Here is a 27,139-nt window from a genome sequence, read left to right on the forward strand (position 1 = left end):
CCCATATGGTCCCCAGGAGCGATTTCTGAGTGTGGAGCCAGGAGTAACCCCTGAGCATCGCTGGGTGTGGCCCAAAAACCACTCAATAAATAAATAAACTGCTTTTAAAAAAAAGGAACACTGTGTTCCCAATAGCATAGCCTCCTCACTTCTTACCCTCCATAATTACTTGCTTAGCAGTTGCTAAACTAACCTGATATATTTAACATAAATGTTCTTTGTTATTAAACATATTACCAGTGTCATTTGGGCCCTTCCTTTATAAAACGTAACTTCCTTATTAAAACTTTTGTTTTTGTTTTTGGCTATGCACTAAGAAATCGCTCCTGGCTTAGGGGGCCATATGGGACTCCAGGGGATCAAACTGCAGCCCTGTTCGTCCTGGATCAGCCGCGTGTAAGGCTCCTGCTCCTAAAATTTCTTTTATTAGAAATATCAATCTAATTTACATTGCAACCTATAGAATTTGGAAAACTCCTTGTGACCATATTTATGATCAACCTATATATTTTCATGAAATGTGACCTTGTAAATTTTGACATTTATTCAGAGATTTTTTTTAGTTTAATATCTTTATTTAAGCACCATGATTATAGACATGTTTGTAGTTGAGTTTCAGTTATAGAAAAGAATGCCCCCCTTCACCAGTGTAACATTACCATCACCAAAGCCCCCTAAAACTCTCTTCCCCCACCTTCTGCCTATATTTGAGACAGGCATTCTATTTCTCTCACACACTGCCATTGTCATGATAGTTGTCAGTGCAGTTATTTCTCTAACTGAACTCAACAGTCTTTGTGGTAAGCTTTATACCATGGGCCGGTCCTTCCAGCCTTTATCTCTATTGTCTCTGGGTATTATTACAATAATGTCTTAGTTTTCATGACTTCATTTTTCCTGATAGCTGCATAGTATTCCATTGTGTATATGTACCACAGTTTCATTAGCCACTCATTTGTTGTTGGGCATCTGGGTTGTTTACAGATTCTGGCTATTGTAAATAGTGCTACAATAAATATAGATGTGCAGAAGACATTTTGTATTATGTTTTTGTGTTTCTACGGTATATTCCTAGGAGTGGTGTAGCTGGGTCATATGGGAGCTGAATGTCTAGTTTTTTTGAGGAAACTCTGTATTGTTTTCCATTAAGGCTAGACTAAACATTCCCATCAGCAGTGAATGAGAATTCCTTCCTCCCCACATCCCCATCAGCACTGATTGTTCTTTTTCCTTGTGATATGTGCCAGTCTCTGTGTCATGAGCTGGTACCTTATTGTTATTTTGATTTGCATTTCCCTGATAATTAGTGATGCGGAAATTTTTTCATGTGTCTTTTCGTCATTTGTAGTTCTTTTTTGAGGAATTGTCTGTTCATTTCTTTTTCCCATTTTTTTTTTTGATGTGGTTCGATGCTTTTTTCTTGTTAATTTCTGTCAGTACCTTGTATATCTTAGATATTAACCTCTTATCTGATGGGTATTGGGTGGATAGTTTCTCCCATTCTGTGAGTGGCCTTTGTATCCTTGTCTCTATTTTCTTTGAGGTGCACAAGCTTCTCAGTTTAATATAGTCCCAACTGTTTATCTTTGTTTCCACTTGTTTGGAGAGTGCTGTTTTTTCCTTGAAGATGCCTAAATTCTCAATGTCATGGAGTGTCTTACCTACGTGTTCTATATACCTTGTGGTTCAGGGTCTGATATCAAGGTCTTTAACCCATTTGGATTTGACCTTTGTGCATGATGTTAGATGGAGGTCTGAGATTGCTTTTTTGCATGTGACTGATCATTTGTTCCAAAACCACTTGTTGAAGAGACTTTCGTTGCCCCAGTTTGCATTTTTTGCCCCTTCATCAAAGATTACTTGATTGTATGTTTGGGGAACATTCTCTGAATACTAAAGTCTATTCCACTGATCTGAGGGTCTGTCTTTATTCCAATACCTTGCTATTTTAATAACTATTGCTTTGTAATGCAATTTAAAGTTGCGGAAAGTGATGCTCCCTATATTCTTTTTCTTTAGGGTTGCTTTAGCTATTCTTGGGTGTTTATTGTTCCAAATGAATTTCAGAAGTGTTTGATCCACTTCTTTGAAGAATGTCATGGGTAATCCTTAGAGGAATTGCATTAAATCTGTACAAAGCTTCGGAGAGTATTGCCATTTTAATGAACAGGGTATGTGTCCCCATTTACTGTGTCCTCTTTTATTTTGAAGCAGTGTTTTGTATATTCAGAGAGTTTTAATTGATATATTACATTATATTCAACATAGTATACATGTGATAAAACATAATAATTTGATATTCTTTATTTATTGTGAAATGACCACCATAGTAAGTCTAGGTAAAAGTCCAACATCTTTAGGGCTGGAACAATAATACAACAGGTATGGTGCTTTTTTTGAATGTTGCCATCTCAAGTTCAATACCTTACACCCCATACACCCCTTATACCAAGCTCACCAGGAGTGATAATCCCTGAATGCAGCCAAGAATAAGCCCTAAGCTCCACTGGATATGGCCCCAAAGCCAAAAAAATAAAAAAGGTCCCTCAATAAGTTGCAGAACCATTCAGATAGACCAATCTCCAGGCTTCAAACACTGAGGCCTGTTTTGGAATGATGAGGAAGCAGCAGGTTCACCCTGGCAGCAGCCACACCCAATCTCCTTTGCTATCTAAGCAGAACTCAGCCTCACAGCTGAACCTCAATAGGCTGCCAAACTACCACATGATTCCAGGCAGATCAGTCTTTGAGCTGAAAACTCTGAGGCCCTTTAAGATTGGGGTCAAGCAGTTACCCTCCCTCTGCTAGACCCAGCAGCCACCCACATGGGACCTCTTTTGCCATCTAAATAGGCTCACTTTTACAATTCCTGAAGTGTCTGGCCACATATATAACTGCAAGACACCTCCAGTGTTTTAAAATAATTTTTAAAGAACCATGATTTACAGTTATTGATCGTTGTCTTTTAGGCATAATATTTCAATATCAATCCCACTACCAGGGTCAGCTTCTCTATCACCAGTGTTGCCATACTCCATTCCCCCCAGTTTCCTACCCTCACACCCCCTCTGCCTGCCACCTTGATAGGCACATACCAAAGTTAACTTAGATCTCATGTTTTCAGTATATTGAATTTGTGTTTTGGATGTATGGCTATGCGTACCACTTTCTCTCATCATAAGTATATCTGAAGCCCTGACCTCTGTACCCCCATTACTTTATTTTTTCACCTTTCTTTCTGCATTAATTTCTTTCCTTTGTCCTCCCTAAGCTCAGGGGTTAAGGGAAGACACCTCCAAATTTTATAGTACTTACAACCCAGTAGGAGCACATCAGATTTGATGGAAAACTTGTGTAGAATTCCTCTGAAATCGATGAGGAAAAAATAATAACACAAGATTCAACCAGCAACAACCAGTTCAGCAAATCTTCAGGTGGTGACTTTTATAACACCATTGTGAGATACTAGTCATCACAATTTGACTTGTACTGTCTACTTCTTGACAGTTCCATTGTTTTTGTGTTGTATCAAGCATTTTGAAGTAATTTGTTATGTGCTTGCTAAGGAGACACACTTTGGAGACATTTTTTAAGTGTGTTTTTTATTATAAATAAAAATAAGAGGAAAACTGGGACATTGGTAGAAGGAGCATCATACCAGTGGTGGGATTGGTACTGGAATATTGTATGCCTGAAATAACTGTATTATGAATAGCTTTGTAAATCACAGCTATAATTTTACAAATCCAACATAGACCAGAGCAGTAGCACAGCAGGTAGGGCATATCCCTTGCACATGGCTGACCCAGGTTTGATCCCCAGCATCCATATGGTCCCCCAAGCCTGGTAGGAATTATTTGTGAGTTCAGAGCCAGGAGTAATCCCTGAGCACTGCCACATGTGACCACTCCCCAAAAATGTCTAACACCCTAAATTGTATACATTCATACAGTTTTTTGTTCGTTTTTTTTTGTTTTTTTTGTTTGTTTTGTTTTGTTTTTGTTTTTTGTTTTTGGGCCACCCCTGGCAGCACTCAGGGGTTACTCAGAAATCACTCCTGGCAGGCTGGGGGGTGAGGGGGGCATATGGGATGCTGAGAATCGAACCAGGGTTCATTCCAGGTCAGCTGCGTGCAAGGCAAAAGCCCTACACCTGTGCTATCGCTCCAACCCCACATTCATACATTTCTATGCAAAATTTTAAAGATAAAGACATGGACTCAAAAAATAATTCTTAAAATGACTGTAAAGTTAAGTTACTGTTATTCTAGTCTGATCGTCTAAGCCCATGCAAAAGAAAAATCTTTTTATTGTAACTTTCTATCCCCATCCCTGGATAAATGAACAGATCTTAGGACAAGAAAGTTCTTGGAGTGGCATTTGCATTATATAGATTAGATTATTAAGATGATATATGGATCATCTTTTTTTTTTGAAATTGTAATTTATTTATTTATTTATTTATTTATTTATTTATTTATTTATTTATTTATTTATTGGATTTTTGGGCCACACTCGGTGACGCTCAGGGGCTACTCCTGGCTATGCACTCAGAAATTGTTCCTGGCTTGGGGGACCATATGGGATGATGGGGATCGAACCGAGGTCCATCCTGGATCAGCCACGTGAAAGGCAAACGCCCTACCACTGCACTATCGCTATGGCCCCTGTAATTTGATTTTAATATATGTTAAGTATAAGGAAATAACAAGCCTATGATTTCCTGGATACAACTCAGAACAGTTAAATTTAGGTTTAATTATTTTAGCTTTCTACTTCATTTATGTTAGGTGTCATCATTATTAAGTAAAACAAGCTAGAAGTTGGAGCAATACAGTGGGGTTGCCATGCACATAGTTGATCCAAGTTCAGTCTCTAGCACCCAATATCGTTCCGAGTCCACCTTTGAATGTAGAGGGTGGGGTGAGGTGAGGGAGAAGAGAGAACCTAGGAAAGATGGCTACTACAATTCCTTTATTCTCCTGCTCTTTAGTGAACTTTATGACTTGTCTGAGTCTGCTTTTATAAGAACAGTAATATTACTTTATGGTTTATTGTGAGAATTAAATGAGGTATTCATGTTATGAACAGGCAACATTCTCCATCTCCCCCCCCCTTTTTTTTTTTTTGCTTTTTTTGGGGGGGAGGGTTTAAACTGCCGGCGCTCAGGGGTTACTCCTGGCTCTATGCTCAGAAATCTCTCCTGGCAGGCTCGGGGGACCATATGGGATGCTGGGAATCAAACCACCGTCCTTCTGCATGCAAGGCAAATGCCATACCTCCATGCTATCTCTCCAGCCCCTCCATCTCTTCTTTAAAAGCTTATAGTGCAGTGGTATAAAGCTTTGAAACTTGCTGCTGTAGAGAACTCTATCTTTTGCTGGTTTGGTTTCTGCTGCTTCCAAATGTGCTAGTACTATGCCAATACCGAAAAAAGTAAGGAAGTATTCTTGTAATCAAAACTGGTCCTTAGATATATGAGGTCTTGTTTTTTGCATCAACCTTATTTGAAGTTTATAGAATATTTAGGAAGAAAAAAGGGAATATCAACAATGTATATTATACATGTTTCCAAATTATATTAAAATCTCACCTAGCTAAGATTATAGAGGCAATTATAATTTCTTGAACTATTCTGTCACAACTATTTCTGACTATTCTGTCAAAATTGTTGCATGTTAAAAATCCCCCTTTGGGTGATTCTAAGTGAACTAATTGCTTTTTAGCCAACCCAAGGAGCAATTATTTTTTCTTAAATGGCCATTTAGAAGCAGTATGATAAATTGTTTCCAAAAGGTGAGTGATACATGCTTGTTTCTCTGACAAGATTAGGCTTCTTATGTATATAAGACTTCGTTCTGACAATAAACATCAGTAGTAGTACCATGTTAGTATAACCAGTCTTCATTCTATTCACTGTAACTCTTTTTGTTGGTGCTTGTTAATCATTAGATGGAAACACTTTTGGATTGAAGTGTCCTTTGGATTGGTCTCTTATCCTACCTGTTCTCCAAGGTGTGATCTTGTGCTTCCCAATAAAGACCCCGGGTCTCAGGGAAAAACCCCTGGCAGTTTTGATTCCTCCACGACTGAGCTATCTTTGTCTTAGGAGCTGAAGGTTTGTGTGTGGAAGTTCCTGACCCAGTTTTATCCCCTTAATCATGTATGGATTATTTTCTGTGTCAGCATTTGCTTCCAGACTCATCCTTCCAATCCCCTTGGGATTGGGGCATGAGGCTTCTGCTTCACCACCAGACCTAATTCATTATTTTCAATTGTGATGTGTAAGTATAAAGGGTAGAGAAAGTTCTTGATAGATTAAAAATCATTTCAAAAAGGGCTATTTATAGAGGTATTTCTTCCATTTTTTTTGGAAAGGAAATCAACGGCTAATTTTTGGAAATACTATTTGGATTGTCAGCTAGAGGACAATTGCTTCCTCTCAACATATGTGGGGATTTTATTGTGTGTTCACAGTACTGCCACTGGGTGGCAGTAGAGTAACAGTTACTGTTCAACAAAGGAATTAAGTCTTTGAGTATAATACTAGCTCCATTCTCAAGAATGAGTGACTTTTAAAAATAAAATAAAAGCCCTAAATCACTGTTTTGTCCTTTTAAGAAAGTCATGTTAGGGCTCAGGTACTATGAAATCTTATACAAGAACTAAAGTGATATTCTCCAGACCGAAATTCTTTATGTCATTTCTATATAAAGTTGTCTGTAATCTGTTTTTGTTTGGGATTTTAGACATACCCTCCTGTGCTTATGGCTTACTCCTGACTCTGAGCTCATGGGTCACCCCAGCAGAGCTTGAGGGCTCTGCTTACTCCCTTTGCCATATAGGTTTCTTTATGCAAACCTCTCTGGCCTACCATTCTGCTACCTGCTAGATACCAGGATCTGGTATTTTCCCACTATCAAGCTGACTTCTATCTAGTGGCAAAAGATGATTAAAAAAAATAACAGTCTAAAGGAAATAGAGCAATGAGCGCTTTATTGAAAGGAAGGGGGGAATAATGCACATCCCCACTTTCAGAAGCATATGAGGGAGTATGTCAAGTGAGTAAAATGCTGATAAGATTATCTTAATAACTCATTCAAAGTGTTGTTAAGTATTTGGCAACTATTTTGGTTCATTTTTTAGATTACACTGGATGTGTTGGCTGATATGGGTCATGAGGAGTTGAAAGAAATAGGTATCAATGCATATGGACACCGCCACAAATTAATCAAAGGAGTAGAAAGACTGTTGGGTGGACAACAAGGTAAGCATTTGAAAACAAAATTGAATTTTATAAATTGTGATTTTAGGGTTGCCATTTGTACTCAAGTTGTGTGACTCAGCTTTAGGCACTTAACTCTCCCTCTGAGTTATTAGCATCACACTCCCCCTTGTTATAATCAGCATCATTCTTCTCTTCTGCCCATCCCTCCTTCCTCTCCGTCTTCACTCTACATTTCTCTAAGTCCTTTAACAAAATATTTTATTTTATTACTTGGGGCCACAGAGATGATAGAGCAGATAGAATATTTGCCTGATACATGGGTGACTCAGGTTTGATCGCCAGCAGCCCATATGTCCCCTAAGTCTGCCTATTCTGAGCCCTAAGCACCACCAAAAGAGAGAAAGCTACTTTATTTCAAAAATAAACATTAGGAGTTTTTGAGAGCTTCAGTCGTGCTTACATTATATGCCTATTGAATTACAAAGGATAATGAAATGCAGCATAAACAATGAAATAACATTATATTAAAATTATGTTAAAATAATAAATAATGAAATAAAGAATGCTGCATTTAAAACATATTATTAGTGACATTTCAAGCCATATTAGAGTGTTTCAAAGACATTGTTATACATGTTGGACCTGAGTGCAGTGTCAATACAATGATATTTCTTTTGGGCATCAGCCCTAACTCCCAAGTATGTTTCTGATTGAGTACAGTTTAGCAAATGCTTATTGATTTCTTCTGTGTACTCAAGAAACTCTCCCATTCTCCTTTTGCCTGCATATTTGTATAATAGATTTAGATTGAAAATATCTTAGTCTTGTTCCAAAATATCAATTATTAATGACAATAGTTGTCTCTAAAATAGAACCTTAACGATATGAATTTAAATGTGTTTTGTTTTCTCCTACAGGCACCAATCCTTATTTGACTTTTCACTGTGTTAATCAGGGGACTATTTTACTGGATCTTGCTCCAGAAGATAAGGAATATCAGTCAGTAGAAGAAGAGGTAACATATCTCAGTCTTCATTAACTTTTCCTGAAATTTGTTGTTAAGCCTTTTTTCCCAAGAAAGGCAAGCTTATCTTAGTTTGCTTTATAGTCATTTGCCATTTGTTACTCTCTGACTCTCAGCCACCAGAGATGCAGGTATTTCAGTGCTGTCTGGACATGCAAATAAAACATAAAAATGTAAAGTAAAATATAAAAAATGTAAAGTAGAACACTGCATTAATTACTGCTGAACTACATCTCTTACATATCACAAACTTGGGGTTTCCAATGAGTGGTCATATGAACCTTTTGACTATAGAAACTTTCTTGAAAGTCATACAAATAAGGTTTCTCTTAGAGTATTATGTTGTTAAAATCCACCTTAAGGTTGGTCCTTTCTTTCCTCCCTTCTCTTTATTTTTTCTTTATATGCTCATTCTTTCTGCTCTCCTCGCTCTCTTCCCTCCGTCCTTTTAACTCCCTCTCATTTTGGGGCCATACCAACATGTGCTCATGGCTTACACCTATTCTTTGCTGAGAGATCACTCCTGGCAGTGATCAGGAGACCATTTCAGTTGTTGGGGATTGAGTGCGGAGGCCTGCCACATGCAAGGAAAGCATGCTACCTGATGTACTATCAGCACCAACCCAAAAGTAGAGAATGTACTTAACACGCAAAAACACCCATTTGAGAGCCAGTATATGTATCAGTGGCTAAAACACCTGCCTTAGAATCAGGAGGCCTCCAATTCAGTCTCCAACAACTAAATAAATAAAATCCTATCTATGAGGCCAGAACAGTAATACAGTGGGTAGGTGTTTGCCTTGCATACATCATCATCAGGTTCATTTGCCAGCACCCCATATGATCACCTAAGCCCCGCTAGGAGTGATCCCTAAGCAGAGAGACAGGAGTAAGTCCTGAGCATGGACAACATGGTTAAAAAAAAGAAAAGAAAGAAAGTACTACTTAAAAATAACAGGAATGAGAATCTGCAAAATTTTTTCTTTATTTTTATGCAGTTATAAAACGTGGCTATAAAATAACATACCTGTTTTAATATGTGCTTTTCAAACAAGCTTCCTAACTCTGGTTACAATTATAAGACACCAAAGAAAGCCTTATTTTTCTAAAGCTTCAGGTAGAAAAATACAGAAACTTCCTCCCTTATGCCTCATTTCTTGTGCATAACTAAGTGTCCAGTGACATTACCATAATAAATAAGCTCCCGTTCTTTTGCAAATTCTATAAGGAGAAGGGTAGGCCTACATTTGTTTGTTCCCACTCTTTAATTAGTGCTTATATTATTTCTATTCCAGGAACTCTGGACCTTTACCTGATAGTAGTTTTACAGCTCATTGCCATTTTATCAGAAAAACATCATGTATTCTAGATCTTTTGTCCAATCATTCTCTTAGGAGTTACTAAATCTACAAATAATATTAGAATTGTAATGAGTAACTTCACTGATGAAGCAGTGAGTCAGTTCTGGAAGTAACTTGGGTCATTAACTTTTCATTGTGATTCTTTTTAATTTGGAAACTTGGAAGGATTTATTATTCTCAAAGAAAGTCATTCCACTTAGTTGTATATTCAACTTCCCTTCTTCTCTGTATGTGTACTGTGATATCCCAAATTAAAGAGAAAACCAGGCTAAAGCTATGGTGCAGCACATAAGACTCTTACCTTGCTTTTGACTGACCCTGGTTCAATCACCAGCACCCCCATGTGGTCCCATGAGTTTCACCAGGAATGTCACTGAGTGCAAAGCCAGGAGTACGCTCTAGGCAACACAACACTGGTATGACAACCCTTTTCCCCCCACAGAAACAAAATCTAAACCAAATTAAGAAAAAATATGGGGCCAGAGAGATAGCATGGAGGTAAGGCATTTGCCTTTCAAACGGAAGGAAGGTGGTTTGAATCCCGGCATTCCATATGGTCCCCTGTGTCTGCCAGGAGCGATTTCTGAGCCAAGCCAGGAGTAATCCCTGAGCACTGCCGGGTGTGACCCAAAAACCAGAAAAAATTAAAAAATGGAATATTTTACCTATGAAATAAATTATTTGTGATTAATTTTAGTATTTAATCAATGAAGTTTTGATTTTATGTGAGGAGTTTAAGTTTTAGGGTTAAATAAGGTTACTTCTCATTCTCAGCTACATGAAATAGTTTTATAGGTGGCTTAATGTGGTTTATTTTCTTCATTGTATTTACAGAAAAAGTATTTAAAAAAATTTAATTAGCAGGAGCTGGAGAGATAGCACAGCAGCATTTGCCTTGCAAGCAGCCGACCCAGGACCTAAGGTGTTTGGTTCGAATCCCAGTGTCCCATATGGTCCCCCGTGCCTGCCTGGAGTAACCCCTGAGCACCGCTGGGTGTGGCCCAAAAACAAAAACAAAAAATTTTTTTTTAATTAGTAAATAGAAAATGTAGAACTATGAGCTTATGAGATAGATCAATGGTTAAAGCACGTTTTACATATAGGAGTTTTGGGTTTAATCCCTGACACTGTATAATGGTCCCCAAATACTGCCAGTTGTGTTCCAATTAACCACCCAACCCACCCTGGTGCCCAAATATAAAATGTAGAAGGTTGATTTTGTGTCTGATTGTTTTCTTACCATAAACACAAGTATTAATGTGTTGGTCACTTTATATTATACCTTCAATATATTTGTCAGCATAAAAACAATAAAAATTGTAATGTTGAAAATAGTAAAAGAAATATCTTTAAAATTAGAATTGGCATATTTTCAAAAGGCTGGTTATTTGATTTTATTTTATAGATGCAAAGTACAATTCGAGAACACAGAGATGGAGGTAATGCTGGTGGCATCTTCAACAGATACAATGTTATTCGAGTAAGTTTTAATTTTCAGGGTGAAAATTAGATTGCAGGTCTTGCCTCAAAATCAAATATAAATGGGCTGTGAGACAGTTCAGCAGGTAAGGCGTTAGCCTTGCATGTGGCTGACCCAGTTTCAGTCCCAAGCATATGGTTCTCTGAGCTCTAAGCCAGAGAGATCCTTGTGCACAGAACCAGGGGAAAACCCTGAGCACTAGCAGATATGCCTTCCTCCTCCCCAAAAAAAGAACCAGATGTAGACATTGTACAAAAATGCCATATTTTCACCTGTCAAGAATGATCATCTGTTAGTATTGGATTATCTTCACTACAAGATAATCTCTAACACCTAAAGATTCTACTGGACAGGAAAGGTAGGCACTTCCATAAGCAAGTCCAGCTCTAAGCAGTGAGTGAGACCAGTGATCAGTGATGTACTTCCCAGGTTACTCAGATTTGAGTCTGAGGTACAATTAGAGAGAGAGAGAAAGATGCAGAATGGTCTCACTCATTTATGGGTTTTAAGAAAAATGAAAGACATTCTTGCAATAATAACTTTCAGACACGAAAGAGAAAAGAGCTGGAAGTTACAGCTCACCTCATGAAGCTCACCGCAAACAGGGTGAGTTTAGTTAGAGAAATAACTACATTTTGAACTATTCTAGTAATGAGAATGTACGAGGGAAATAGAAAGCCTGTCTAGAGTACAGGCAGGGGTTGAGTGGGGTGTAGGGAGATTTGGGACATTGGTGATGGGAATGTTGCACTGGTGATGGGTGGTGTTCTTTACATGACTGAAACCCAAACACAATCATGTATGTAATAAAAAGTTGTTTAAATAAAAAAATTAAAAAAAATAAATAAAAGGTTAAATAGAACACATGTATCTCTTCATTTCTGTATATAATATGGAGTAGGTGACTTCTGTGCCATTTTTAAAGAAAAATATAAAACTGTTGAGAACTGGGCCTATTTCTTGACTTAAATCTCTTCAAACTCCTAACACCTACATCAGAATTACCCAGGGAACTTTTTGAAAATTTCAGATTAATATAATATGCCCTTTTTCCTAAAATGTCATATAAAGAGACATTGGGAATAATTTTCTTTAACTCCTGGTATGATTTTGACTAGAACTTGTTCAGAATAATTGAATTGTGGTGACCCCAGAACTATTATTTTTGCAAGTTTAAGCAAATAAAATTAAAATAAAAATGGATCCTTTTCATATAAGTTATTATTTTCATTTTAATGCCAAAATTCCCCATAAGCAGTTGTCTTGCATGTCACACACACACACACACACAAACACACACACACACGCCTATACACCTCTGCTGTTGACATGCATTGTTAATTACTTTCTCCCTTATCCTCAAAAGATTCAGAAAGTTGTCAACAAGAAGTTGAGGGAACGGTTCTGTCACAGACAAAAGGAAGTGTCTGAGGAGAATCACAATCATCATAACGAGCGCATGTTATTTCATGGTAAGGTGAGGGGGGCCCTCTCACATTGGTGCTGTCTTCAGAGTGGTTTGTTTTGGTTGTTTGGGGTTTTTGTTTGTATGTTTTGTTTTGTTTTCAAAAGATTACTTGTTGAGTCCAGCTTTCTGAAGCATTGCATTTCAATTTGGACTTTCCAAGGCATGAACAGTAAAAATAATTTATCTGTAATTGTTTTATAATTTAAATTGAAAGTCATCTCAAACAGTAAAATATTTCATTGGTTTTTATCAGAATCATTTTAATGAATTAAATGGCCTATGATTGCTTTAAAACAAGATTTAATATAATCTATATTTTCAAAACCACATGGACTGTACTACTGAAAAACTAAAATTATCTGCAAAATTTATTTAACATCCTTGTTTAATAAACACTGTTTCCCTGATTGTATTCCTAGTACATTATGATCAAATTATTTGTAAAAGACCCTTATAAAGTGAATTTTTCATCTGAACATTGTAATAGTAATCTCCGACGTATAATTATATGTGGCTGAAATTCTGAAAAACATGTTTAGAATCACTCTTCAACTTCTATATTTTTAGGTTCTCCTTTCATTAATGCCATTATTCATAAGGGGTTTGATGAGCGACATGCATACATAGGAGGAATGTTTGGCGCTGGGATTTATTTTGCTGAAAACTCATCTAAAAGCAATCAGTATGTTTATGGAATTGGAGGAGGAACAGGCTGCCCCACGCACAAAGATCGATCCTGTTACATATGTCACAGGTGAGCTCCTCATAAGCCAGGAAGCGGATTCTTTTCTTCATAAGTTATGTGTTACTTTCCCGTTTTCTCTTAATTCAGACAAGTGTAGGCATTGAGTCAGCATAGCTGATATGCCTCTTCCCTAATAGTAACCATGGAAGTAGAATTGCTAACAGTGATGGTGAGAACAGATATGAGAGGTTACAGTGTATGCTCCCTCCATCATGGCTTTCTACCTGGCCTTCGTTTTTATTTCAGAATCTGAACAGAAAAAAAGTTTGGAATCTTATTCTATACAGCAAAAAAGCACTTTGGTCTCATTTAAACTAAGACCCAGATGTCATAAATAAGTAGAACCTTTACTTCACTCGTGATGTTTCTTCATGCTGTTTTAAGAACATGTAATAGCTTTGAAATGTACAAATTTGGAATGTTAATCTTGGATGAATTTTAAGTCAATAGAATTTTAAAACAAATTCAAGATAATCAAGTGTACAGTAGCAATTCTTTTCAAGTTAGATACATTATTTTTGCAAAGTTAAACTATCTGTGATTCAGTTGAAATCTCTAAGGAATTCAGATACCACATATACTCAAGTACAAACCGAGTTTTTCTGGTACAAAATTTGTGCCAAAAACCCAGACTCAGCTTATACTCGGATTATACAGGTTATTTAACTTGGCTTATACTCGGGTCATACGAGTTATTTGATTCGGTGTGCGCACACGCTGAATCAAAGGCAGGTAGTCTCCAGTTGCCCTCTGCCATCTGCTGGAGGGGTTGGTGCTTCAGCTCAGTCCACAAGTTGTGACTGAGCTGACGAGGTAGGTGGCTGAGCTGAACCGTATGTCACCGAACTATTTAACCCACAATATTCAATGGCACATTTAATTAGTGAAAACCTATTTAAGGCAATAAAGTCATTTAAATAAGTGTTTATAAATCCTAAATCCTTATAATCAGGGGCTTTGCAGTATAAGCATTTAAGTTTTTAACTGTTTATTTACAATGCTTTACTGTCTTTGGTTTATTCACTTTATTAAAGTTGCCATTGAATACTATTGGTTAATGTGGTATGTTAATGGTATACAGTATATCAAACAATCATGTATTGTAAATACAATCATGTAATTATTTATTTATTTGCTTACTGATTCCTCAAATATTGTAATTGTTTGGGGTAATATATATTTTTATTTTTGAAATTTACCAGTGGGCTGCTGCATTTTCCACCTCAGCTTATACAACATGTCACTAAGTTTCCCCAGGTTTTTAGAGTAAAATTAAGGGGATTGGCTTATAATCGAGTAGATATGGTAAATAGGTAATTTGGTATAGTTACTGCCTTAAAATTTCTCTCAGTTATGTTATGAAAAATGTATTGCCCACAGCAGTTTCAGGATGAAGTCATATATCTTAAACTAAATGTCTTTTCACATCAGCTTTTGTAGCTATTAACACAAAAAATTCACAAGAATATTTAACATCAAAATTCTGTTTCTTCAAACTTAACTCCTAAATAAGAAGTAAAAATAAACTTATTGGTTCCTCAGGGTTTTTGTTAAGGTTTTTAAATTAATCTACTTTGAAGACTACCATTGCTCATTGCTCTTTCATTGCAGGAAGCCAACCCACGTTAGACCCCTAACATCCCATATGGTCCCTGTGTCTTTCAGAAGTCAGAAGTGGTCCATGAGTGCAGAGCCAGTGTAATCCTGAGCATTGCTGGGTGTGGCCAAAAAAAAAATTAAAAGTCAGCCCACGCAGACCTAGGACAACTGGCTCAAATAATATCACTGATTAGACAGAGTGCAAAGACCACTCCATTACTTAAACAATTTTAAGATTAACTGTTGAGGGGCTGGAGCCAATAGCACAACATGGTGGGCATTTGTCTTGCTTGTGGCTGACCCAGATTTGATCCCAGCATCCCATAAGGTCCCACTGCCTGTCAGATATGATTCCTGAGCGCAGAGCCAGGAGTAACCCCTGAGTGCCACCATGTGTGGCCCCAAAACCAAAATAAATTTAAAAAGAATATTTAGGGGCCGGAGTGGTAGCACAGCAGTGGGATGTTTGCATTGCAGGCAGCTGACCCAGGATGGACCTCAGTTCCATCCCCAGCATCCCATGTGGTTCCCTAAGCTAGGAGCGATTTCTGAGTTCAGAGCCAGGAGTATCCCCTGAGCGTCATGGAGTTTGGCCCAAACCCCATCCCCCAAAAAAGAATAACTATTTACATTTAACAGTGTTTAATGGTGTGCCCAATCTTAGTTAATGTTATTTATATTATAAATTATTTTAGGTTTATTTAATTATTCATATGGTCCCTGCCACAGTGACTCAGCTTTGCCCCTATACTACATACACAAGTGATCTGTGAATGGATGTGACTGGGTTCCAGCACAGCAGTTTTTACAGAAGGAGGCCTTGTCAGTTTTAGACCATGCATGATGGTGATGCCAACCCTTGGTTCATAGAATACAGTCAACTTTTCTGTAATATTTAATATATGCCCCGTGGCACACTTCACTCAGGCAGGACAATTTCAACTAACTAGAAAGCTAAATATTTTTGTAGATACTTTTCTTATCTCAGTTTTTCCTTTGCAACAAATACATACAATCTTATTTCAGCTGCTATTGCCTTCTGCATATTTACTTTTTTCTAACCATCCATGCAAAAACTGTTTGCTGTGTATTTCTTTTTCCACTAGTAAAAATTTACAGCCAGCTTTTCTATGATTGATTCCTAAACTTCACCAAAACTACTTTAAACTTTATATTTTGTCTGCTGTTTGCAATAAATCAGCATATCAAGTTCCACCTTGTTTCTACTGTAAATTCAAAAATGACATTTTAAATTAGCTTGCCTTTGTTGAGTATTTTTAAAGAAATCAGTAAACCTAACAGTTATATCATTAAAGATTTAAAGCTTCCTGTTGGGATTTGAAGCTTAGTGGTAAAGTACACATAGATGAAGCCCTAGACTGTATCCAGGCCAAAAATAAAAACACACACACAGAGACAAAAGAAGATTATTTAATGCTCTCTTCTAATCTTTACCTTCCTTTTTTTTTTTTTTTTTTTTTTTAGACAAATGCTTTTCTGTAGAGTGACCCTTGGAAAATCCTTCCTGCAGTTCAGCACTATGAAAATGGCCCATGCCCCACCTGGACATCACTCTGTGATTGGGAGGCCAAGTGTGAATGGCCTGGCATATGCTGAATATGTCATTTACAGAGGCGAACAGGTATGTTGCTCATCAAGTAAGCTTTACACTTTACTAAATGCATACAATGAGAGTACAGAAACCACATTAGATTTAATAAAACACTTGACACATAATGTGGTCAGCATTAATTATATTAGTTCAGTATAAAGATGCTGAATGTCTGTGACATCAATTTTGACACACAATGCTTTGGTCACCCAAGTAACAAGTTACACAGTGTGAACATTAGTGTGCTGAAGGATAAAAGTAGGGATGGTCCGCTGCTTTGAACTCATGCCTTACTTGAACTCAAGTAACCTATGAAGATAGTGTTTTCTTGGATGCCATCAGTTTTTTTTTGTTTGTTTGTTTTGTTTTGTTTTGGGGCCACACCCGGCGATGCTCAGGGGTCGGGTTACTCCTGGCTGTCTGCTCAGAAATAGCTCCTGGCAGGCACGGGGGACTATATGGGACACCGGGATTCGAACCAACCACCTTTGGTCCTGGATCGGCTGCTTGCAAGGCAAACACTGCTGTGCTATCTCTCCAGGAATAGATGAAATTGGAAGTGCATGTTAACTCATCAGTTCTAATGTTTGTATACATGTGTGCTTAGTGTGTGTCTATAAAAGCACATACATGAATATGAATATAAGTATATATTTCAAAAGCATGGCTTTCAAGTGACTTACAGACTTTTTTCCACTCAATTCCAAGTTCTCTCTTGAATTTGTCTCTCTTCCCTCCTTCCCCCTACATTTCTGTAATAATTTTTTTAAATAAAAACTATTTGTTGAGACCAGAGAGATAGCATGGAGGTATAAAAAATGACTGGGGGCTGGAGAGATAGCATGGAGGTAGGGCATTTGCCCTGCATGCAGAAGGACGGTGGTTTGAATCCCAGCATCCCAGATGGTCCCCTAGCCTGCCAGGAGCAATTTCTGAGCGTAGACCCAGGAGGAACCCCTGAGCGCTGCCACGTGTCACCAAAAACAAAACAAAACTATTTGTCTCACTAAAATTAAAAAATAGTTAAGTGACATAAGAATGTTAATGTTTGTTGGCTGCCTGCAACTTAAGCAACTTTTACAAGTAATAGGAATGTGTGATACCAATTATCATAAATATTATTGGGACACAAGGAAGTATAGGAGTGTGTTTCACACTCATTTTTAACACTTAGCACTCATCAACACATTTTATTTTAGTTTTGTTTTGGGTTTTGGGGCCACACCTGATGGTATTCAGGTATTCTTGGCTCTGTACCCAGGAATTAATCCTGCAAAGCAGGATACGACCCACTGTAGTATTGCTTTGGCCCCAGCTTGGGTTATATTTAAAGTCTTTTTATCTATGTCTGAACTGGTCTTCCAAATAAGATGACATTTTTAAGAGTTCATATCACACCAGAATGTACATGGTATTCTTTTTACATAGTAGATACCCAGTATAACAGGAATATGTTACAGATACATTTCATTCTGTCTTGTTAAATGACAATATTGGCCAGATGAGAATTCAACATTGCTCAAGGTCTTGGTTTGGGTTAGGAATTAGGAGGTGTCGGGTAGCTTAGGGAGCAAAGTTAGACTTCAGCCAGCTGGGCTCGGGGCTTTCTGTGCTCAGGGATCACTTCTGTTGATATTCAGGGACATATGTGATGCTTAGTTACTACCTCTGGTTTTCATATAAAAGTCATTTTGTTGTTGTTTTGTGTCACACCCAGCAGCACTCAGGGGTTACTCCTGGCTCTATGCTCAGAAATTGCTCCTGGCAGGCTCGGGGGACCATATGGGGTGCCAGTATTCGAACCACCATCCTTCTGCATGCAGGGAAAATGCCCTACCTCCATACTGTCTCTCCAGCCCCCAAACAGTCATTTTTTTAATTAAAATTTAGTGTTTAAAGGGGACTTTTGCTTGTCTATATTTGTGATGAGTAGGTAAGTGGCTTGACTATTGAGCCATATGGTTGACCAAATCAGTATTTCCATTTTTTCCACCAGTGTTTGAGCAGTGATTTCAAACTACTTGGTCTGCCTTGGTTTTAACTTCTGGTCCATGGACCCTTGTTTATGCAGGTCCTGTACCTGTCAAACTTTTGATAAAAGTGAAAATTAAAAAATAATTAAGTTGCATAAGAATGTTAATGTTTGTTGGTTTTCTGCAATTTAAGCAACTTTCTATAGCAATAGGAATGTGTGATGACAAGTAGGCACAGTTTGATAGGTATAAAAATGTTGAAGGAGGCCAGAGCAATTGCACAGTGGCCTAGTGGTAGGGCATTTGCCTTGCATGTGCCAATTCAGGAATGACCTGGATTTGATCCCTGCATCACAGGATGTGACCCAAAAGTATAAAAAGAAAAGTTGAAGAATATTTGTTCCTATAAATTTTTATACCCACCTCTAAAATTAACAGTAGATAGCTAACCTGTCTTGTTTTAATAGCTAAACATTTAAAAATTAGTACACATTTTTTTTGGTTTTTAATTATAATAAAATTGTGGGCTTATTAGTCTAATGGGGCTTCTTTGAAAAGTCCAGAGATATGAAGTTTATTGGTCTTGATTATTCCAAGAAATAGTAAAGATGGAAACCAAGGCCAAAGAAAGAGCTAGATGACTGAAGTATCTGTCTAACATGTCCAAAGGCCAACATTGGATCCCTGACACTACATTGTCAGACTTATCTCTGGTGAGCTCTGAGAACTTCCACTGGACTAGGCCCAAGCAACAATGCAATTCTGGCCAAGAATTCAAACCATCAGTCCTGTAGCCATTGGCTGAGTATCTCCAGATATGATGTCTACAAACCTAAGCACTGCTAGGGAACCTTCCAATATTCCTAACAGATATAAAGATATAAACCTTGTGTTCATTCATTCCTAGCAGAGCGTGCTAGAATTTTGGAAAAGAATGTATTTCTATGTGTATAAAGAAAGTTACAACTTAAAAAACACCTACTAGTACTCCAGGCACTGCTGGATATAGCCCTAATACCTATTACCCCAGCACCACCATAGCCTGTTTCTTGTGCCTGTTTCTTGCATTATTTTGTTTATCCAAAATATAATAATCCTTTATCACTTGCTGAGACATTAGGAGGAACTAGAATTTAATGCATGACAATAATGTTGATAATGTTACTTTATAGTAGTCTAGAGAATTATTTAATCCTCATTATTTTGATGCCTATTTATAGATGAGAAAAGCAGAGACTTAGCCATTTAATAATTTTTTAATTCAGTAAATCTTACCATTTATCAGTTTCTGCATTTTAAGTACTAAATTCTCCTTTTAAAATATACTTATATGTGTATTTTTTATTTCTGTTCAGCTATATATTCCTTGATGAGCCTTAACAGACTTTGGGATTAAGGACGTTTTAAATGCGATATGTAACAGAAGGGTGATTTCTGTTTCTTCCTATCCTTTCCAGGCATACCCGGAATATCTTATCACATATCAGATCATGAAGCCAGAAGCTCCTTCACAAACTGCAACAGCAGCAGAGCAGAAGACCTAGTGAATGCCCAATGGTAAAGGCCAGATCAGATTTAAGCCTAGGACTGGACCACAGTGAATTGTTTTCCAACAAAACCAATATTCCATAAATCCCTGACAGCCTAGATAGCTGTTTGTCTTTTATAAAGCATTGCTATAGTAATGGATCTATTATGAGTAACTGATACATTCTCAACTGCTACTGTTCCCTTCAAGGAAATGTTTACAGGGGCGGCCTTTTAACATATCTCAGGCTCATTTTCATTACTGTCATACGTGTCTAAAACAAGATTGCTTTGATCTAGATTTGGAAATAGTAAAAAAGCAGATATAACCAATACTTTTCCAAATATTCACAATTCACACACTACATTTACTGTTACATATGATGCATGTGTATAACAAATGCACACTTGACAGGCTTGTGTTTCATTTTTCTAAACATGCAGTTGCCTTCCCTCCATATATATGTGTATGTGCACATGCATGATAGCACACACACATGCTTACTTTGAAAATGAGCCAGAGCCTTCTTGAGGATATTTTGCACAAAATCATGCCAACTAAAATCAATAGCAGTGCTGGCACTAGAGCGATAGTACAACGGCATTTGCCTTGCACGCGCCAACCCAGGTTCGATCCTAATATGGTCCCTGGGGTCTACTAGTAGTGTTCCCTGAGCACAGCCAGATCTGGCCCAAAAAAGAAAATCAGCAGTGCAACCCAACCTCCTGGCTGAGCAAGATTTATTTCCTACTTTTTCTTCTTTGTGATTTATTTTTTGTCAATCACGTAAATTGAGGTGAAATGGAAAATCATCATTATGGCTTCCTTCTCTATGTTGACCATTCGTACATGGGAAAGGCATTACCAGCAACTTAATTACTGATCTCTCAAGTTCAGGAAAGTCAGACCCAAGGAGAGCCACTTGCTCACTTGCTCTCTCTCTAATGCCAGCCTGCTGCAAAGGACTCCAGCAGTGCTGGGAATTCTAGAAGAGCCACCAGCAGGAAATGGAGAGTGAAGAAGAGTCTTCCACTGAGCAGTGGGGGCCCATTCTAGAGGGCTGTCATGGAGAAGCAGCTTAGAGACATAAGAGGAGCCTGGGCCTCCGGCATTTGCAGCAGAAACAGACTCCTCAAAGGAAAAAGAACTTCACGTAATCCTCCTGCAGAATTGTCGCCCACCGAATTCGCTGCCTTATTTTCAAATTCAATGGAATTATAGTACTTCATTCGAGTCACTATATTTTTGCAACTCATCGTATTGCTTTGTTGGTTCCCTGGTTTTTAGAAGACTAGGATTCAAATCGTTTAGTAACTTGTTATACACAAATGGAAGAACTTTTTGTTTACTCCATAAGTGGGGTTTTTGAGTGAGGTGCTTCAGTAGTTTACATAGGTCCCTGCACTACATGTTTTGAACCATTTTTTCAAACTTCTTAGTAGACAAGACTAAAAACTGAAACCAAAGCTTCTTTCAGTTATTTTATAAAAATGAAGATGGAGAAATATAGTTTCCTCATGAAATTACTACTTTGTTTGCTTGCTTTGTTATCGTTTGCCAAGTATACATCGACATTTGTGAGATATTGTCCATCACATTTGTTTAAGTTGCCCTTTCACCCTAACTAAATAGCAGATTGAGTGCATTAATATTTAACTTTCACATGTTGTGCATCTAATGAGCTTTAAGCAAAAGTAATATAAATGAGGTTAAAAGTGTAGCACAAACTTGTCATTTCAATTTACAGTCCTAAAAATCTATTTTTAAATGCAGATTAGATTATTCTCAAGAAAAATGATCGCATGAAAAGAAATCTTGAATAGGCTCTTACAGTAAACCTTTTGCTTTCCTTTGACTTGAATCCAGTGCTAGAACCTAGGCACTGGAACTAGTTTGAGTTTTATAGCTAAATCTTGCATGGGTCCTCAAAATTACATCAAGAATTAGCCTCAGTTGTTGCTTCTATTGAAGTTTTAGTGACCCAAGCTGGGTGTTTGTGTCTAGCCTACTTGTTTTAATAGAGTAGAATCCCTTATGATGTTTTGAAGGTTGATATCCATTCAGAGAGGTTTTTTTTCCTCCTCCCTTTTGCTGTGGATAACAGTACAGTGAAGGGGATAGCATCCTTGTAGTTTCCTGGAACTGTGAAAGTGTGTTATTGTCTTCCCCACTCCAACATAGCTTAAACTGGTTTACACAGCTGTGATTTTGGGTTAAATAAAAGGTTATTATGATATAGATAACAAGAGCTTTTATAGCTTCATTAAAAAGATAAAGCCACTTTCCTACTGTGGTTTTATATCATTTCCAACATTGTAATTAGATAAATGGATCTACCAGTTTAAACTTTGGCCTTACACTTAAGAAGTTAAACTGGGGTCCAATATTTAAACTGCCAATGTTACGTATCTGTTGTTTTGTGTGCCAAGTGAAGTTACTATATAAGGAAGATATTTGAAGTGCTTCTTCGCTTGTAGTAGATAGTTGTTCTTGAAAGGATGTACATAGAATATATTATTCATATGCTAACGATAATGGATTAGTTTATTGCTCACAGGAGCCCAGTACATTTTTCAGAATTTGAAAACCAAAGGTCATTATGAGTGCACCCAGAGGTCACATTTGACATTTCCATCTATGGCAGTCTGAAGCACCCTTTGGAATGTGAAAGCATGACATTCAATTAGGCTGAAATTCTTTAAGCAATTTGTCTCTGTACTATTTAAAAGAAATAGGAGCAAGTCAAGAACTTCCAATACGGCTTTTCCTGAAAAGGCCCATTTCCCAAGTAATTGAAGGAAAACTACAGACACCTCCAGCTTTGCCACAGTTCTCAAGGGTCTTCTAGATCTGATGCTTCCAGTTTACTAACCAGCCAGATGGATGCCTAACTCCAGCAGGCATCCACTAGAAGCTCTTGTATTTGGTTTCCGTCCTTTTTCCCAGATTGCTGATCCGACATTTTAATTAGCTCCAACAACTACATTTACCCCTACCCTTTCCCCTTTTACTCAATTTTGAATCTTACAAAAGACTAGGAGTCAGTGCCTCTATTTCCACATTGTGACTGGGTGGTAGACCTTTCGCTCCTCTCAGAAGATTCTGCACTTGGTTGGCAGATGAGATGACTGATGGAACCCTGAGTTTCAGTTCTAAGAATAATAATACAGTACAACCAGATTCTTAGGTACCTTTTTCTTCTTGGAGTTTGAAGTTTTTTTTTTGTTTTTGTTTTTGTTTTTAAACATAAGTAGAGAAAACCATATTTATTAGGATGGTTTCATGAAATCGCATCCTTATGCTTTGTTGAGCTTGATGTTAACTACTTATTCCCTTTGCTTTCAAAATAGCAAAGTGTATTGAAACATACAGCAAAGTGCTTGAATATGACAAATCATATCAATTAATATTTTATTATTATAGCCTTTATGCAAAAAATTAATTGTGAATGCTAGAAGAATAGTGATAGAATGCAGTAAGTTGTCTAGGTTTCTCTCCTTTGCAGAACTTGTCCCATTTGTATAAAGGGCTGTGGAACATCGCTCACCACTGCTCTCTAGATTCTAGTCAGCATCTTCCAAACTTTGCAGACATTTCTAAACACTGTGCCCCTGTTGTGCCCTGTTTCTACTGGTATGATAGCTGTGGTGAATAGACAGCTTTTCTGGCTGTGCGTTCTGTTAGACTAATCATCTTACAAAGGTTCTAGAATTTAGTCATTCAAGGAACACTCAATGCTAACACCAAGATGAATTTCAAAAGTTAGAAATTTACTTGAAGGCTAAAGTTAAACTTGTTTGATATCAAATCAGTGAAAAATAGAATATCATCGTGAACTTAATATTGTGACTGGGCTTGGTCACATGCAGCACATGAAAAACAAAATGCATCTTTAAAATAAAGACCTTCAGGAAAGTTTTGTCACATTGGTGGTGCATAATTTTGTATACCAAAAGCATAAGCAGTTAACACTATGATTAAATAAAACTGATAAATACACCCTAAGAAGTAAGGGTTTTTCACAATACCTTATGCATTCTGAAATACACAATTAAATGTTCTTCCTAAAAGAGCCTTAATTAATGGCAGAAACTTTTTAACCTTTTATAATCTAATATATAAAAATTTTAATTCCATTTCTTAGTATTTGAAAAGTGTCAGTCAGATATATCTCCATGTATTCCATCGTATGAAGTTCATTTGATGAGGGTATATTTCATACAGAATGCTCTAGCATGCAAAGGATCTGATATCATCAGTCCTTTCTAATTCTCTGAAAGTCTTCAGTTACTAAGTCTTCTAATTTGGAGGAACACTTGAAAGATTTCAAAATCTTTGTGTATAGGGTATAGAGCAACAATACACAAAAGTGATGATACTATGTAGAATCTGAGCGTGACACAAACCTTTTCAGTCATCAAATGTAACATGGTGATAAGTGTAAAGTGGCAGGAAGCTAAAGATTTTAAATATTTCATCAGACCAAATATTCTCATGGTATAAACACTTGTCCACCCACCAGCCAGGGTTCTCCTCCCTCTTGCTAGAGCATTCACACTGTGGAAGCAGGTGATTGCAGTTGACTCTTCATTCTTTCAAGTTTTCTTTGCTGCTATGCATTTATTTCCACATCTCCACCCACATCCAAATGTATCTCTCCTGCTCCAGAATTCAGATTGGCTGTTCTTTTGTTCTCTCCCCACCTTTCTGCAAGCAACCCTGAAAGCCCTATTTGGTGAACTCAGTGTTTACAAAGAAAGTCAAGCCCCAGTAGTGGGTGGCCCTTGCACATTTCCAGGCACCTCCCAAGGTTCAAGACAGAGTCTGTAAAATACAATTGAAAACTAGAAAGTTTTTGGCCCTTATATCTTTCAGGATCATAGCCTAGACCTAGCAGATGGCTTTGTCTTAGCACTTTTGTCTCCATGACATAAGAGTTTGACCTCTTCACGTGCATAGAATGCCTGCTTCTGCTTCCATCCTTTCAAGTTCATCCTGTCCTGTCTCTGTGGTAGTAGTATATACATGTCTTTGAAACCTACAAACTTAAAAGGTACTTTTATCAATGTGGTTTCTCATAAAACATTTACAAAACCAGCTTGGAGGAAATGTAGTGTTTCCTGGCAACAGCATTTGGAGTAGTCGTATTTTCTCACTGTGATGTTGTTCTGTGTAAGTAATGAAGTGACTCTTTGGTTCATTATTGGTGTTTTTATTTGAGTCTTTGTGTGACTGCCAGTGGCAGGGGAGTTAAGTACCCTCCCTTTGTTTTGTTGTTGTTGTTTGTAGAAGTGTCAAATAAAACTATACAATGCTCAATAAAATTAAAATTTCAGATAGTTTTTTAGCCTGTGTTTCATGCAATATTTGGCAACTATTTACAATAAAACCATCACCTGAAATTTCTATTTTTAAGTGTGCATCCTGGCCTTTTACTAATTCGGACAGCCCTATCTATTTTGTCCTGGAAAATCACTTTAAGCACGTAAGTCCTTTTGGTCTTCACTGTCTCATATGGAACAGAAGACATTCTTCCCTCACCCTTGCCTTCTTTCCAGAAAAGGACATCCAGGAACTTAACCTGCCTCTGTGGTGGGCTTCTATTTAAGACATCTTTATGATTATATTTAACCTGTAATTGTGCTTTGAACTAAATGTCTAACTTACATTATAATGTCTAACTTGTACTTGTTTAATATTCAATAAAAACATTTTTGAAATATTCTGTCTATAGATGTTGTTCACTCTGACGTCTTCATTTGCCCTGTTTGTTCATCCCAGCCTGCTGTTGACTGCATTAATGCTACTGACCCAACACAAATAACCTCTTGCCTTCTACCTTTGGAGGTCTGTATGGAAAGGACCTTCAAGGGCCCCCATGGGAGTGAAGGACCCAGAGAGCAGAAGTAAAGGGGGTTCTTTTTAGCAGACCTCATGCTTCGTAGGACAGCTAGAAGCAGGTATAACTTCTATTGCTCACAGACTAGTCCCTCCACTCACTGTGCTTTCCTCATTACTGATAAGATAGTAGAGGTCTCCAAACTAGAGCAGGTAGCACTGTATTGTGAAAAAATTTTTTTTCTTTTAATTAAAATAAAAATAAATGGCATTTTTTCTTCTTGGCATCTGCTCAGAAGCTCTGGACCTAGAAACATGCAGAAGTGTTGGAGGGTGTTTAGGCCATTTAGGCCAGTTCTCTCCTACCCTACGTTGCTAATCAAACAGTTTTGTGTTAGTGTCATGTTAGTTTTGTACTTTTTAATAAGATTCTTAGCCAAAGATTGATGTGTAAAGTAAAAGCGATGGATAGGGGATCAATTGTACTGGAATGTTCAACCCAGGATTCTAGAAACCAGTGTCATCTGGCAGGAATGCGTTAGACTCTGATGTAAGGAAGGGACTGAACCTTACACACGCAGCTCCTAACCTTGCAAGTCTGAGAGCTTTGTTGACAGAACAGTCCTGCTCTGTGGTCCTCCAAAATTCACCTTCCTAGTTACAGGGAAAAGAAAGAAAGGATACACACTGACAGGGCAAGAACAAGTAGAACCTGCCAGTCTCAGACTACAGAATGGCATTCAAGAAGGAAATGTGCAGAGACAGCCTGGAAATGAAGGACAGGGAGGAACCCAGCAAGGACTTAGAAGCAACCCACCAGGTTGGCTGTCACCAGGTTCTTTTCCAAGGAGACACTGCGAGTTAGATACACCCTAAGAGGGCAGTTTCCTGTTGTTCCTCGAAGGTTTTAACAGCTGTGTGGCAGGCGAGTGCATTTGCGCTTACAGGAAGGAGCAAAATTGCCCGCTGAGAAGGCTCTCAGGTGAACAGACAACTTGAGCCAGCCCTGAAGGCCCTCACACCCCACTCATGGCACAGTAAGGTGAGCAGGAAGTGGCTGAGCAAGTGATCCCTGGTATCTCCCACTCTAGTGTTCCCTTGAATATTTTCCAGCCCTACATTACTGGGGGCTGCATCACTTTTATTTTTGCGGTGCTGGGGGTGGAAAGCAGGTCCTCCACAGACAAGGCAAGTGCTGTACCACTAAGTCACATCCCCCAGACCTTCCATGGCCCAGTAGCCAAGATCGAGAAACCACCCAAGTGCCCAACAACACAAGCGCAT

General features: G+C 37.9%; 1 protein-coding gene across 1 annotated transcript in view; it reads left to right on the top strand.

Annotated features, from left to right (window-relative positions):
• Window positions 1-25,739, top strand: part of TNKS (tankyrase) — a 186,793-nt gene extending 161,054 nt beyond the window's left edge. The window contains exons 21-27 of the mRNA XM_049772427.1: window positions 7,146-7,266; window positions 8,145-8,242; window positions 11,018-11,092; window positions 12,459-12,564; window positions 13,128-13,314; window positions 16,390-16,546; window positions 19,947-25,739. Coding sequence (XP_049628384.1) covers window positions 7,146-7,266; window positions 8,145-8,242; window positions 11,018-11,092; window positions 12,459-12,564; window positions 13,128-13,314; window positions 16,390-16,546; window positions 19,947-20,033 — 831 coding nt within the window. The 3' untranslated portion in view covers window positions 20,034-25,739. The remainder of the gene's footprint in view (window positions 1-7,145; window positions 7,267-8,144; window positions 8,243-11,017; window positions 11,093-12,458; window positions 12,565-13,127; window positions 13,315-16,389; window positions 16,547-19,946) is intronic.
• Window positions 25,740-27,139: the final 1,400 nt, after the last annotated feature.

Source organism: Suncus etruscus, chromosome 4 (assembly GCF_024139225.1).
Source record: "Suncus etruscus isolate mSunEtr1 chromosome 4, mSunEtr1.pri.cur, whole genome shotgun sequence".
NCBI classification, from domain to species: Eukaryota; Metazoa; Chordata; class Mammalia; order Eulipotyphla; family Soricidae; genus Suncus; species Suncus etruscus.